The 14,055-nt window shown below is 45.7% G+C and overlaps 1 protein-coding gene across 3 annotated transcripts; it reads right to left on the bottom strand.

Moving 5' to 3' along the window:
• Window positions 1–3,321: 3,321 nt before the first annotated feature.
• LOC139587856 (protein mono-ADP-ribosyltransferase PARP12-like) lies at window positions 3,322–14,019 on the bottom strand. 3 transcript variants are annotated; one of them, XM_071422508.1, is made up of 9 exons: window positions 11,984–12,156; window positions 10,343–10,383; window positions 8,731–8,867; window positions 8,135–8,255; window positions 7,027–7,111; window positions 6,149–6,224; window positions 5,279–5,409; window positions 4,093–4,244; window positions 3,322–3,655 (listed from the first exon to the last, which is right to left on the bottom strand). In XM_071422508.1, the coding sequence occupies exons 3-9, from the start codon at window positions 8,788–8,790 to the stop codon at window positions 3,375–3,377; spliced, it is 906 nt and encodes a 301-aa protein (XP_071278609.1). In that variant the 5' UTR covers window positions 8,791–8,867; window positions 10,343–10,383; window positions 11,984–12,156; the 3' UTR covers window positions 3,322–3,374. The 3 variants fall into 3 exon arrangements, with proteins under 3 accessions (XP_071278609.1, XP_071278610.1, XP_071278608.1); XM_071422509.1 differs by lacking the exon at window positions 11,984–12,156 and adding an exon at window positions 10,547–10,783; XM_071422507.1 differs by lacking the exons at window positions 8,731–8,867; window positions 11,984–12,156 and adding an exon at window positions 13,768–14,019.
• Window positions 14,020–14,055: the final 36 nt, after the last annotated feature.

Below are 14,055 nucleotides of genomic sequence, written 5' to 3'. Positions count from 1 at the left end.
GGTTGATTTTTAACAGTTTGAATGTTTTGGAAAATAATATGTCATTCAGCACATTCAATCAAGCATTAGGTTTCTGCAGTTTAATCATCCTGTAATAAATTCTGTCAAAATTGTTAAAAGGTTTCTTAAAAATACTGAGAAGTCAAACTCGGCACCAGTAAATGAAAAGAAAGCCTGAAAACTTGCTGAGGTGTTATTTAATAGAAAGCCTACACCAGTTGCATGAATATGTAACCAACTATGTTAAAGCTAGGCACGCTGTGAAGCCCTAAGAGAACCACAATAAAATCAATTAGAAATACATTATGATGAAAAGATCACTTGAGCTAACATCCTTGCAGGCAAAGACAGTACATTTGAACACATAGAAAAAATACATTATTTATATGATTACAAAATGCATCCATTGATCCTTATGAATAGTTGCTGGTTCCTGAAAAGCAATTGCTAAAGAAATGACTGGAGAAGCTGCTGATGCCCACAGCAGCCTGTCCAGGAGATGACAAAGAGAGGCTGCTGCTGCAGAACAAGCCCCCTGCAGCACTGCCCATCCTGTGTCAGGCTGGCTGAGGGAGGAAGAAGCAAACCCCTCAGAAATCAGCGTTCCTCAGGCCAGACCTGTCCCACCACCATCTTGGTGACTGTGAACTGTCAATCACATGCATGAGTCAGAAATAAATTAACCCTTTCTCAACAGATCCTAATTTTTTTCATGGGAAACAAAAAGTGAATGAAAAGTCAACAGATCCATGCTTGGTGCCTGCCAACTAGCACACACATTGCTGATGGTTTGCAAGCATTTCTCATCTAAAAGGGTGCTGAGGAATGCTTTCTGTTTAGTACTTTGAAGGCACCCAGGTACTCTAGAGGCAGCCAGAGGTTCAGGTTGGGAAGAAGATTTAGCAAATTTATGATCCTGAACAAAAGTCCCATGAAAAAGTATTCATAGATTAAGTTGCTTTTCAGTTTTACTAGCAGCTTCTGCTGTCAGCGCCTCACTGGCTGAAATATTCCTGAGTCTTTTAGCTTTAGATTCCCAGATCTGCTTGGGCTAGGGGTTCAGGATCATCTCATGCCAATTAAAAATCATGCTGCAGCCTGCTCAGCTCTCTGTTGGTGTTGACACAAGCAGAACTGGCTCATGACACAAGCTCATGCTGAACACTGTATTTTGGGTTTGGGTTTTGTGGGGGTTTTGGCTAGGTCAGTTTTCAAGCAGGTGAATTCCCTGCATCTACTGCCCCCATCCAGGTATGGGGGAAACAGCAGCAGCACCCACCTGGAGGTGGGAGTGCTCCTTTGAGCAGTAGCACAAAGGGAGAGTTGCAGAGGGTGACCCTGAAAGAGCACAGGCTCCTCAAGGAGAACTTCCATGTCAGATCTGGTACTCCAGCACCTGCAGAGCCCCAGCAGTGCCACACCACTGCACACTGTTACATCTGCTCACACCAGATCCTGCCTGATCTTCTTGATAGAACACCCAGCACCTAATTCTGGAGGCAGCTGGAGGCTGTGAGAAACTCTCCCTGTAGTCAGAAATAGTTTTGACTTACTGGAAAATCTTATTTTTCTTCCAAACGGTGCATGTTTGCACATGTCCTCTGGTCTCTGCCTGGTTTCCTCTTTTTCAGATCAACAACCCCCCCCCTTTTCCTGTGGCTGGCCTGCTTCTCAGCAGGCTCTTCCTTACCTTCTCCAGCCTCTGATGAATTTGGCAATCATACTCTGAAGCCCACCTTGCTGGAAATAACTTTCTCCCACATGATGGGTGGTTTCTTCTGTCATGGAGGAGAAGAATGGGGGAAGATGATTTATACACAGGCATCATTCCACGGAGTATTTTGTATAATAGCAAAACTCTTCCAAAACCCTTCATCTCCCAGCCCCTGTCCTGCCCAAAGGCTGCACGTCCAAGCCTCCTTAAGCTGATAAAACCATGGAAGAAATCTATGGAATGTTGCAGGGACCAATGTAGGGTGACAGCTGAAAATGGTCACTGTTCAGTCCCTTCCTATCCACTTTAAGTCACTTTAAGTGACTTTCATTTTTACTTCCTGACTGTGTGGAAAGTTCTCTGCTCACCTGTGACTGACAAGACTAGATCACCAATTTGCTAAAAAACAACCTTTAGGCTTCTGCAAAAGCAGTGAGACATGGAATTGCATGAATTAGTGCAGCTTAGGGACTTACTGCAGTCCCCTGTCTTTCAAAATTTTGTAAAGGCATTGATTGTGCCTGAAGATAGCAGCTTTAGGAAAGCTGATGAGATCCTAAACACAGCCCTCCTCTTGGTTCCTCCCAGCTATGGGACACACAGTTGAACTACTTGTGACTCCTCTACTGAATTACAACTTACACTTCACCACTGTTTTAAAATAAATCATTAATTTTTGTTTCCATGCTATCACTCATCCCAAATGTTATCCCATTATCCACCAAGTTTCAAGTACTATGACCACAATTCAAGCTTTCCCCACCATCCATCCTAGCTGGAGCACACACCACTGAGGCACTTCTCCATCTCCCAGAGAAGTGCCAGGCAGCAGCATCAGGGTAATCCAGAGCAGCCACCACCAGTGCCAGCCTGCAGGGTGGCAAGGAGGTGGCCATGCCCTCACAAAGCCCCTGTGTCTCACTGCTCACTGCTGCAGGAACTGGCTCCACAGCCCTGGTGGGACACTGCTGTGGGCCATTATTCAGCTCAGCATAGACTTCCCAAATGGCATGGTGGGGATCTAACTTCAGCAGCTGCCATATCCCTGCTTTTCTTGACCTGAATCCAGTGGGAACAGAGGAAGGACAGGGTGTCACAGAGACATGCAGACTTGACACAGCAGAACAAGGTAAGAAGAAATGTCAGCAATGTGACCAGGAAACAAAGTAAAGTTCTTTACCAGCATTAATTACAAAGCCTTCAGGATGCAGGAGCTTCCTACCATTTACTTCAAAGGCAGGCCATGATTCCTCTTTTGAGCACCATGATGTAGGTACTTTCACTTTTCCTTCTTCCACACTTCCTGCCCAGCCTCCCTTTGGCATATCAGCACCATCACAGGCAGGAATCAAACCAAGGTGACTATATCAGTGTATAAAGGTCATTTCAACTCAGCAGGTATCGCTGCATCATGGTATGCAAAGCAGGTACATCCCCATTCCAGGCTAGAGATATGCTGAATGCTAAAGCTTGGCACTGTTCCTGGGGAAAGAATAATCCCTAACAAAAAACTATGCCCCCCAAAACAATCAGAGGATTGATACTGGTTCAGTGCACTACAAAGAGTTCTAAAGCTACAACTAAAATTGAACAAACATTTTAAAAAATGTACTGAAGAGTAATTTATTCAGTGTGAATTCAAAAGATGTTCCACCATTCATTACAGGACCACACAGCTGGTCTCAAGGCTGTACTCCAAGATATAGGCAGGGTAAATTTGTTGCTTCTCAAAGATGACAAAGATGGAAGGGTCTGTGGGGTCATCCACGCAGCTGTCATAAAGTCTGTTTGAGTTTTTGTCTCTGGGTGGAGGGCGGCAGTACTCAGGGTTCCCCCGCACAAAGTCTCCAGCAAGAACCTGAGCTATGAACATGTGGTAGCGCCCACCGAGAGAGGAGCAGTACTCATGGGAATAGCTGGCATCTCTGGCAAAGTAGCTTCCTAGGGAGCAGAAAAAGCCACAGGTCAGACAACACACCAGCCTAGGGACAAGCACGTGCTGACAGCACCTTGGCAGCCAGCAATCCAACAAGCCCAGCTAGCCCTACAACGTGTGGGAACATTCTTGCCAGGTGTTGCCACACTGGCTTATTGTAAAGTACCAACCAACTCCAGGCAACATTTCACCATTAGCTTCCCAGTCCCACCTGTCCAAGAGCAGGCACCTGAGGCAAAGAGAGGTGTTTCTAGGCCTTCCTGGAATGGGATTGCTGCTGTGGGTGCTACCTAAAGCAATGCAGATGTGCACAGGTGACCGTGCCCTAAAGGCAGGAGTACATGGGTCAGGAACCATCAGTCACTTTGCACCCACATCCCCCAGCCTGGCTGGGGTCTGCAGTCACTGCTGCTACAGCCCCTACACCCTTCTGCACTTGTACCTTTTCCATACATTGTCCCATGGGTCCCACAGAGTCTCCAGTCAAAGTTCTGCTCACAGATGGCAGACACATGGGATGCACTTGTGCCATGGAACAGGAGCCTCTCGTTCACCCCTTTCAATTTATGGAGCTTCTTCATCTTTTCTTTTTGCCTAGAGACAACAACAAAAAAAAACCAAAAACCAAAAAACCAAAAAAAAAAACAAAACAAAACAAAACAAAACAAAAAAAAAAAAAAAACAAAACAACACCACCACCACCACCAAAAAAAAAACCAAACAAAAAAAACCCACCAAAAACAAACAAAAAACCCCCCAACATAACAACAACAACAACAAAAAAATACCAAAAAAACAAACCAACAAACCCCTACTTGTTTTCCTGGTTCAAAGAAGGAAAATTTCCCAACTAAACTCCTCCTTCTTCTGGGTCATGGAGGAACAGTGACACAAACCACTCTCGGTGGGGTTACTGCCTGCTTTGCACTTCTGCTGGTACCCTGCCACACGGCTGGCTCCTGCCAGCAGAACAAAAAGTTCTCTGCAGCACTATGGACTGTGTCTCCCACAACTTTATACCACATGAGAGAGTAAAGAGACAAACATCTCTGACTAGGAATTGGTCAGTTCCCATGTTATATAAATCCTGAATACATAAATATGATTATAAAACAGAGCTGTGTGAAGCTACAGTGAAGATTGTATAATCTCTGCCCTTATCACCAAAAAAAGTCTCCTCCTTTTTTTTTTTTCCTAACTCCTATGTGGAAGAGGCTAAAACCAAAAGAATAAACCTGAAACACCAAAGCTCAGTTATGATGAAGGAAAATAATTTACTTTTTGAATAACACTAGCAAGAATCACACAGATATCTTGCTAGGGATAAAAGGCTAATTTCTGCACACACAAAAGAATACAGATACAATGCTAACAACTCAGTCACAGAGAGAGGAGCCCCAGTCCCCTTCCATGACTGCCCCAGGGAAGCCTTGGCCTCAGGGAGCCAGGTTTTGGGACAGTCATAAGTCTGGGCCACCAGCCAGACCTGGGCAGAGAGATATGTGGCAGCCTCACCTCTGCTGGACTGCTGAATTTGGCAGTTCCAAATGTAGACTATGGAGGACAAGAGATCAGAAAATACCAGTCTTCTCATACAGTAAGGATAATGAAATAAAATAGATACAAACCACTGAAAGATGTCCCAAAGTGTTGGGTTCTGAATCCTCTGCAGTTTGTTGATGCAGTAACCTTTCATTGTCTTCTCAAACAGCCTCTTGATTTTTATATATTCTTGGGAATCAGTGCTGAGCTGTATCAACTGAATATTTTTAAAGCACTAAAAATAAGGTATTACTGAGAATAACAACTCCCAGTCCTTTCAAAGGACTCCTCAACCTCCTCACATCTGCTGAAAAGCCCTTCCACAAAAATCACAAGCTGCTTCTGCTTTTCCTATCAACCCTCCTTTACCATCAGTCCCCATGTGGAAGCACAGGCACCAACTGAGGGAAACCAGTGCACCCCCACACAACTTCCTTTTGAGGGTGCACCTTCATATCAGGACTATCTTTAGCTCAGAGTAACCTAAAGTTAAAATGCACAGCAGCATTCAGGCTGAAGCAGAGTGAAAGTTTCCCCTTAATCTGACACACTAGTCTACTCTGCCCTGCAGGGCTAAGCTGCAGTTTACCACAGCAAATAACATCCTGCCCCAAACTGACAGAGGAAATACCACCTTAAGATACAATTAATCTGGTTTATCAGGGGATGAAGTGCCCTGGGAGAGTGCAAAGGACAGGTGTGAGCAGCAATGGCCTTTCTTACCCTGTGTGATATTATAGGGGAGATGATACCACATCATTCTCAGAGAGCCTCCCAGGAAATGCACATCTGTTCTGAATATGAACTGTCAGTCTTGTTTCACATCATAGCTGCTTATTTTACAAGACACATTTAAAAGCTGGTAACATCTCAATTGCCTTGAATTATGGTCTTGGAAAAAAAAAACAGTACAGGAGAGAGTTCTCCCCACCCACTGTAGAGCTGAAAAGTCCTACCTTGTACCCAATATCAGGTAGTGCAGTTTGGTCCCACTGTGGAGGATAGACAGGATGTGATAGAGTCGTGTTTTGGCTACAGAATAGAAAAAGGAGCCAGTCAGCTGGTCATACTCCTAACCAAATCCCCCTTCTGGTGAATCTAACCACGGGCTCTAAAGCAGCCTTCAGGCATCCATTCACAAGCTATAGTTTGTTTTCTTTTTGAATGAACACACCTTAGGTTGAACCAACACTTTAATTGAACCCTCAGCTTCACATACACTCTCTGCTGGTGAGTTGCTAAAGCAGAGACAGCTCTTACTAAAAGAAATCAGTAGCACAAATAACATTTATAGCAGATGTGTTTAAATTAAGCTGAACTTATTTTAGAAAAAGCTACATAAGATAGGGTATCTCAAGTAAGTGCCTCTAATTCACTTTATTTCAATGGATTTGCCTGTTCTGAGTTTTAGTTTATCCTCAGCTTTCCCAGAGATGACATCCACATGCACCACAGCTCTTGGGATTGGCAGTCCCTCGCTCCTAATTGCTGCACAGTTTATTTATTAGTGTTGGGGCATAAATCAAGGAATAAAACTTCCTGGCACAGTTGTGTCAGCCCTATGTGGCCTTGCCTCTCACAGAGAGAGCAGATCTGCTCTAGTGGTCTGTCACAGCTGCCAGAGACTGCCAGCAAACATCCCTCCAGAGAGTTTTACAGAAACGTTGCATAATTTACAAATACTGTCACTGCAAAATGTACTGTTAAACCAGTCAGGAAAAGGTATCTAAAAATTAATTTAAGAAATAGAAAATTGCATTCTAGGCAGGTAGGAGGAACTTAGCAGAAAGGTGCTGTCCTCTAGAGACACTGTTAAACAATGAATGTGTATTACCTTCCATCTTGTCCATCTTCAGATTCTTTAGGCAGTCGAATAACACTTCTTTGAGTTTTAAAGAGCACATTTGTTTGGACCATGTCTTGAAAGAAAAACACACTAACTCAATAATAAGATAATTCATTGTCTAGGGACAGGCTCATCCATGTTAAGTAAAAATAAAAGAGGAGGTAACCCTGAATATTGCATTGTGGTGCCCTCTCTATCGCACCCACCCCAGTGCAAATTTCATTCCCACTTGCACTGCTCCTACTTGGAGATCAGCAAGGTCAGCCACCTGCTAGCACAGGCTGTGAAACTTGAAGGCAACCAAGCACCAACTGCACCTGCACTGGTATTCACATCCAGGCTGCTGGCCAGAGAAAACCACATCTGATGGCAGGCCTGTAGCAGGAAAGAGTTTTCAGTGCAATGGGGGCCACAAACCTGGCTCTCCTGGCAGCACAGGGCTGCTCCATGGTGCTAAAAGCAAAGCCTGCCCTCCCTTCTTGGTCCTGTAACAATATCACAGAGCACATGCTGTGTGACATGGCTAATTATCCATTGTTTCCTCCTTTAAACACTACTCTTTACTCATGCCAGGAAACATTTAAAGTCTGGAAAGCTAACAGGAGTTTTAAGATGGGTAAATAAATTAGAAACAGAAAAGCATTTTTCATTTTCCCATTTCTCTCTCTATGCAACCAGCCCTAAATTTTTGTTTGCTGCACTGTGCTTTCTCTCCCTGTAAGAAGCTTCCAAGATGTTCAGTATAGGCTCACTTCTTCACCTTTTGACTTTTCAGTGTGTTTTTTTTTTCCCTGATTTTTCATTCTTCTTTTTCAGGTATATAAACACAAATGTATAAGCCAAGGTGCCATTTACTCTCAACTCTTCTTCTGAATGTACAATATTGTCAGGTGTGGTTTTTTTGACTACAGATGCCCAAGTGTAGAAGCTCAAGTGGGGCATGTCAAAAGTTTAGAGAAATTTACCTACTGCTCAATTTCTGCTTGGAGAAAATTTGCAGAAGGAAGAAAAGCTGTTCAAAGAGATGCAGACATAATGTGAAAACCTTCAAGCCAGCTGCACTATGAAATGAAATTAAAACAAGGAGATACTTCACCTGCAAAGTTTAACAGATACTGCTGAGAACCAGCCCTGAAGAAAATAATACCATTCTTGTCAGCTTGATATTCATTCTCCAGAAATGCAGATGTTACAGTGGCAGTGGCGTGACCTGGGTGCTGCAGAAAGAACAAGGAAATTATATGTGTTAGAAACCACCTTTTGGTTTGGGTGCCACTGTGGGGAAATATCAATGTTTCCCCAGGCCCCTATAGCAGGAGAATGTTTTGAAGTCTCTGTGGCTTCAAGCATTTTGTTCTCCAGAGATGGAGGGGTACCCCATGGAGCGCAGCTACTTCTAACAGCAGCAACAAAGAACCCCACAGCCTGTGTGGTCAGCTCCAGCCAAATGATGTTTGTCAGCTCTGGAAAATGCACCCGCTTCCCAAGCCAGTCCCTTGAAAGCTTTCACAGAGTTCCAGTCCTGCTTTGAGGGACAATTAAGAAGACAATTCCACCCAGGCATTGGAGCAGCACTGCAGGGGCACCCAGCAGTGCGTGTAGAACACAACAGCTGCAGAACAACACGCTCTAAAGAACTCTCCAAAGATGGCTTAACAAAAGCTTTTGGCATGAACAGCAGATGAATTTCACCTCTTTCCCATACTCAATCCACTGGTTGGAATCATCGAGCCAATACCAGACATACTCCATTTTCAGGAGCAGACAGATGAGTCGGGAGACAACACAAGTGCAGAAGAGCTGATGGGCACCTGGCTGCTTGCTCTGCCCTGCATTGGAAAAGAAATCCAGATCAAAGTAGGGGTCTTTTCCAAAACTGTCAAATTGTGCAGTATCCCTGGTCTGATCAGAAATCTATTCACTTCTTAAAAAGGGAGACCCCTTTCAGCTGGAAAGTGCAGGTTTGCCCCAGAACTGAGGAATTGGTGTTTGGATGTTTATGGGGCATGGTAAGCACCTCCGAAATGACCCTGACCTCTCTGGCTTGGACCTGTGCCACTGATTTTCTCAAAAATGTATCTTCCTAAAAACACTTTTTAAGAAAATACACTTGACACCTGCAGTGTGATGCCATTTCCTGTTTCAGCTATCCCAGTAGTTTCCCAGGTGTGGCAATACCTTCTCCCTTCCCCTCCCCTTGCCTCCTTGCTAAGCGATGTCAGTCGATCTTATCATTCCAGCAGGGACCTCGTGTGATTGGCAAAAGTTCAAAAGATGCCCCTCAGCCCTGGGGTCATTGGCTCATCCAAGTGTCACTGTCCCCTGAGCCTTCCCCCCCTCCCACCTGGTTGGTGGCTCACCTGTCCCTTCCCTCCCCCCACCCCCAGGCTTAAAAGACACGGAGACTATGTAGTCAGCATTCTGTGGAGCTGTTACCACAATTCAGACGTATGTGACTTTGGAATAAAACTCTGGATTAAACCCTCTGCAGAATCCATCTCCTTTTCCTCTTCACCTAGCCTGGAGCCTTTCCATCAGAGGTAAACTGAGTTTCTACCATGCCTGGACTTGTTCCAAGTGCCTAACTGCAACTTCCAGCCAGCCAAAGGTGTCTCTGAGGGGGAACACCACAGCTGCCACCTTTGGCCCAGCAGCAAGGGTCAGATGAGCCCAGGCACGTTCCACCTGGTAATATCGGGATTATATTCCAATAGACACGGAGATTCCTCTGCAGCCCACAGAGAAGGCCATGGTGAGACAGCTGTGCCCCTGCAGCCTTTGGAGGTCTACAGAGCAGAGATCCACACAGCAGCCCATGGAGAAGGCCATGCTGCAGCATGTGGACAGGCTCTGAAGGAAGCTGCAGTCCGTGGAGAAGAACCCATGCGAGAGCACGTTTATCCTGAAGGACTGCAGCCCATGGGAAATGAGCCCTGCTGAAGCACGGGAAATTGTTGAGAATGATGGAGGAGTAGATGGCAAGTCTTTCAGACTGAGGACAACATCCATTTCCCTTCCCTTCTGCGTTGCTTTGGTAGGAGGGGGCAGAAAATTCAGGAATGAAGGAGTGAAGTTGAACCTGGGAATCCATGGAGGGGGGAATAAGTGATCTAATTTTCTTTTCTCACAATTTAAATCTATTTTAATTGGCAATAAATTAACTTCCCCCAAGTGAAGTCTGTCTTGCCCAATGTTCGCCTTGGCTTTATCTCAGTTCATGAATCTTATTTTCTCCCTGCTGTCCTGTTGAGGACAGGGAGTGAGAAAGCAGCTCTCATTTGCAGGAGGGGATACCATTACTTACCAGCAAAGTCTCCGCTCTGCACTCTATCCTAGACACACCACCTACAAAGAGAAGAAAATTAAACAGATAGCCACCAATAATTCCAACTCATGGGATTTTACTTTGCTGCCTGCTGTGCTTCACCCTTCATTTAATCTCCCAGTTTTGGACCCAGACAACACTTTTTAAATGTATCTCACCACTTTACTGCCCCTACAACATTACCTATCTATCATGGATCACATATCCATAGCCAAAAGCTGCCAACTGTTGATCTTCTGTGACAGAGCTACTCTGAGCTGCCTGAAGAATCTGAACACGATATCGAAACAGAAACTGGAAATGATCATGTATCCAGCTCTGACGCCCTTTGTACTTTGGCAGGGATCAAGGGTATTCAGAGCAGGCCAATGAGGGGAAATCATTACAGGAGCAGCTCCCTCATAGAGCTGTTTACAGTGCAAAGGTCCCCAAAACAAAGGCTTGGCAGCCCCACACTGCCAGAGCAAAGAGCGAGGAAGAGCCTGGGTCTCCTTCACAGACAGACCTCGTTCCAGCGCTGCCTGTGTACACAGCAACACCAGCCAGACCTGTTCCTAGAAAAATGCTCCAAACTATTCTTCTCTCCCATTGCAGGGCATTCAAGAGATCCAGCACTACCAGGAGATTTTTTGGACATGGCTGTCCCTTTTTTTCCCCCTCTGCACAGCACAATGATGCTGCTGCTATTGGCATGGCTGAAGAATTTGAAGTTGGCAGATTTGAAGGGTGGAATTTGAGGAGGGAGGTGGGGAGCGGGGAAATGGAAAGGAAAGCAGGAAGTGGGGTGGGATGATGTTTCCAGGCAGCTTTTTTTCACTGCTCTCTCTTCCCTCTATCCCCACTCCAGATAACCCCTGCTAATCCCTGCCAGCTCCCCTGCCGAGACTTGGGGCTCCCAGTCTGCCTGATCACATGAGCTTGCAAATCTGTCCCCTTGTGACATTCTTTCCTTTTCACATTCCAACATTTCTGCTCCATGCTGGGATTCTGCACTAATCAACTAACCCCAACTAGAAATAAACAGAGGTGAAACACATCAAAAGCAGATAGAAATGTTTTGCCAGCAAGGGAGGTAGTGTCCTTCACATTTTGCTGAAGATTTCGCTACATGGTCTTGTGCAACTCTGCATTTACTTTTTATATCTTAACAGGAATAACTTTATACAGAGAAAAATTTATACTTAAAAAGCAGCTTCATGCCACCTTTTCCCTTACACAAGAAAAAAAGATGAATGAATGAAGATACAAACACTTACAGTATGACAAAGTGCAAGCAGGTAACCCTCCAGCAGACCTGAAAGCCAAGCCCACAAGCTATGAAAACCTGAACTTCCTGTGTGTCCAACCCTTCCCTCTCAGCTGCATCCTGGGACGGCTGTCAGAGCCCAGCCTGTGCCACTTCCCTGGCACAGTTCTGTCCTCGGGCTGCCCAGTCACCACCCTCAGGAGCTGAGGGCATCAGCCTTGTGCTTGCCAGGCTGGATGAACCTACTTAACCCTTGCTCTGCATGGCAAAGGTGCCCCGGGTGCAGCAACACCTTCGAAAGTGAGCCAGAGCTGGCTGTAAGGGTGAGCAGAGCTGTGAGAGCTCCCTGTGAACTGCCCACAGCACATCTGTACCTCGCTGTCTCCCTCGCAGCCTCTCCGTGGAGCACGGGTGCTTCTCTGCCGCAGACCCTTAAGGAAGCGGGGCTGAGTAACATTTCCTTCTGCTGGTTGCGACAGACGCATGCGCATCTGCCAAGCACGAGCAGGCCAGGCACAGCCCAGGGCTTTGGCAGATACAGCTGCAAAATCAACGTCACAGCAAACCAGCAGAGTTTACCCCTGCTTTTGGGTTCCTGTCATCGTACTTACCTAGAGCCAATTCTTCTCAGCCTTCCAGTGGCTGGGGATATTCAGCACTTTCTCCTTTCTATAAGGAGCAGCTTCTGTTGAACATCATTCTTGGAAAGCCAACAGCCGGCGTTGCCTTGCAAAGTGGCTCCCGAAATCTCAGTGCAGGAAGTGGGTTTTGTTCATCCAGCTCTCCCCAGGGTTGTGTGGGCACTGCTGGGGGGTTTGCAGCAAGCAGAGCCACACTGAGCCTCACAAACCTGTGTGTGCTGAGTGCAGAGCCCTGCGAGACAGGCTCGCTCAGCCCTCGGAGCTCTGCACCGTCCCAGGTGTTTGTGTTCCTGCACCTTAAAGTCTGAACCTCCTCTCTGCTCTTCCCCACACTAATCAGACAAGGCTTAGGAGCTTTCCAGTCTGACCTCCAGCCTTTCAGAAGCTGACAACATTTCCCAGCAGAGCTCTGAGGCATAAAGCTTAACAGCATGTCAAGTAGTCTTAAGATGCAAACTTGTTAAGCCAAAAGCATTTCTTTGACTTTTTTTTAAATCTCAGATTGTGTTCAGTTGAACTGCCCAGAACATTTTTCTTTCCTGGTGTTCCAGTCACACCAGATCAGTAGTGGCTGAAACACATAAATCTCTGAGTTTCCAGAAAGGGTACACTCTGAGTGCATTCTATAGACATAGCATTAAAACAAGCAAACCAACTCAACAACAACAAAACCCCTAGCACACACAGGCAAAAAACCAAACCAAAACAAAAAAAACAACACCACAAATGTGATTATGAACTCACTTTCTTTCATTTCTGGCCATCCTTAAAGCTCTTAGACCCACTGAGGCCTAAGTGCTTCAGTAGACATGAGACAGGAGCTTTAGGAAGAGCATTCTGGCTTGGTAGAAAATGTTTACATATCTTTGCTGGGAGCAGCACGTCATCCTCTCTAAAAACAAACACCTCTCTGCAAGCTGGAAACTTGAGCTTACTGTAAACTGCTGTCTTCTGAACATCGTATTTTTTATTTTTATCCCTTTCAATTCCAATGTCATCTGTGGAGCTGTTGAACCTCTGATTTCTCAGCCATGATACTATATCTGTCTGCATTCCCAGTATGTGGGAATGGAAGAGGTCTCAGAGCAGTCTTCCTATGTATAGCCCTGCAAGATCATATTCCTGCACAGTCAGCAGAGGTACCCAAGTGTGGTTTCCCAGCATATGTCAAATGACTTATCGTTTATAAAGAAACCATGGTCCAGCATGGTTTCTTACTTAGTTCCTCCCAGGAATTTCAATTCTTGTTTGCTTTTTCTCTTCAGAGGAAATGGACAAAGAGGGGACTTTTCACCCTTTGTCTGTGCCTCTGTGACATGCAGCAGCTCCGTTGTAATTTCAGACTACTCCAAGGTTTGGTGTGGGAGTCCTGATGCTACAACACGTGCCCACTGTGCTCACATGGGTATTGCAGCTGGGACCAGACTGGCAGTACCTCATGCTTTTACCTTAAGATGTGTAAAATCCCTCAAACCAAAGTGGGTGGACCCAGGAAATATTGGGGTGATTGAGCTCACCTGGTTCTGCAAGGTCTTCTGCAGGTTGGTTCTCCAGCCACCCATGCTGGGTCCTGGTGCACCACTGGGTGCTGTGGGAAGGCGTGCCAGGTGGTTCAGCTTCGGGAAAGCCTGGCACGAGGAGGGATTGGCTCTTGTCTGGGATCCTGGAAGCATTTCCAGATCTCACTTGAATCCATTCTATCATTTAAAGCCAGTAACTTCTCCTATAGGGTGTGATGGTTTCTGCTGTGAGAATTTTCCCAGTGAGACTGTATTTCCTGTTGGACAATGTCCAGCGGCTTGAAA

This window comes from Agelaius tricolor, unplaced genomic scaffold, assembly GCF_023055355.1.
Source record: "Agelaius tricolor isolate 1412-34295 unplaced genomic scaffold, bAgeTri1.0.p SCAF_3, whole genome shotgun sequence".
Taxonomy (NCBI): domain Eukaryota; kingdom Metazoa; phylum Chordata; class Aves; order Passeriformes; family Icteridae; genus Agelaius; species Agelaius tricolor.
This window is presented reverse-complemented; position numbering and strand designations above follow the sequence as displayed.

Excerpts from the sequence above, each read along its gene's own strand:
- LOC139587856 (XM_071422507.1), bottom strand. The coding sequence starts at position 13,954 with ATGATAGAATGGATTCAAGTGAGATCTGGAAATGCTTCCAGGATCCCA. Across the intron at positions 5,410-6,148 it reads TACCTGATATTGGGTACAAG|TTGATACAGCTCAGCACTGA; the intron begins GTAGGACTTTTC and ends AAAAATATTCAG. Across the intron at positions 3,656-4,092 it reads TGGGACAATGTATGGAAAAG|GAAGCTACTTTGCCAGAGAT; the intron begins GTACAAGTGCAG and ends TCTGCTCCCTAG.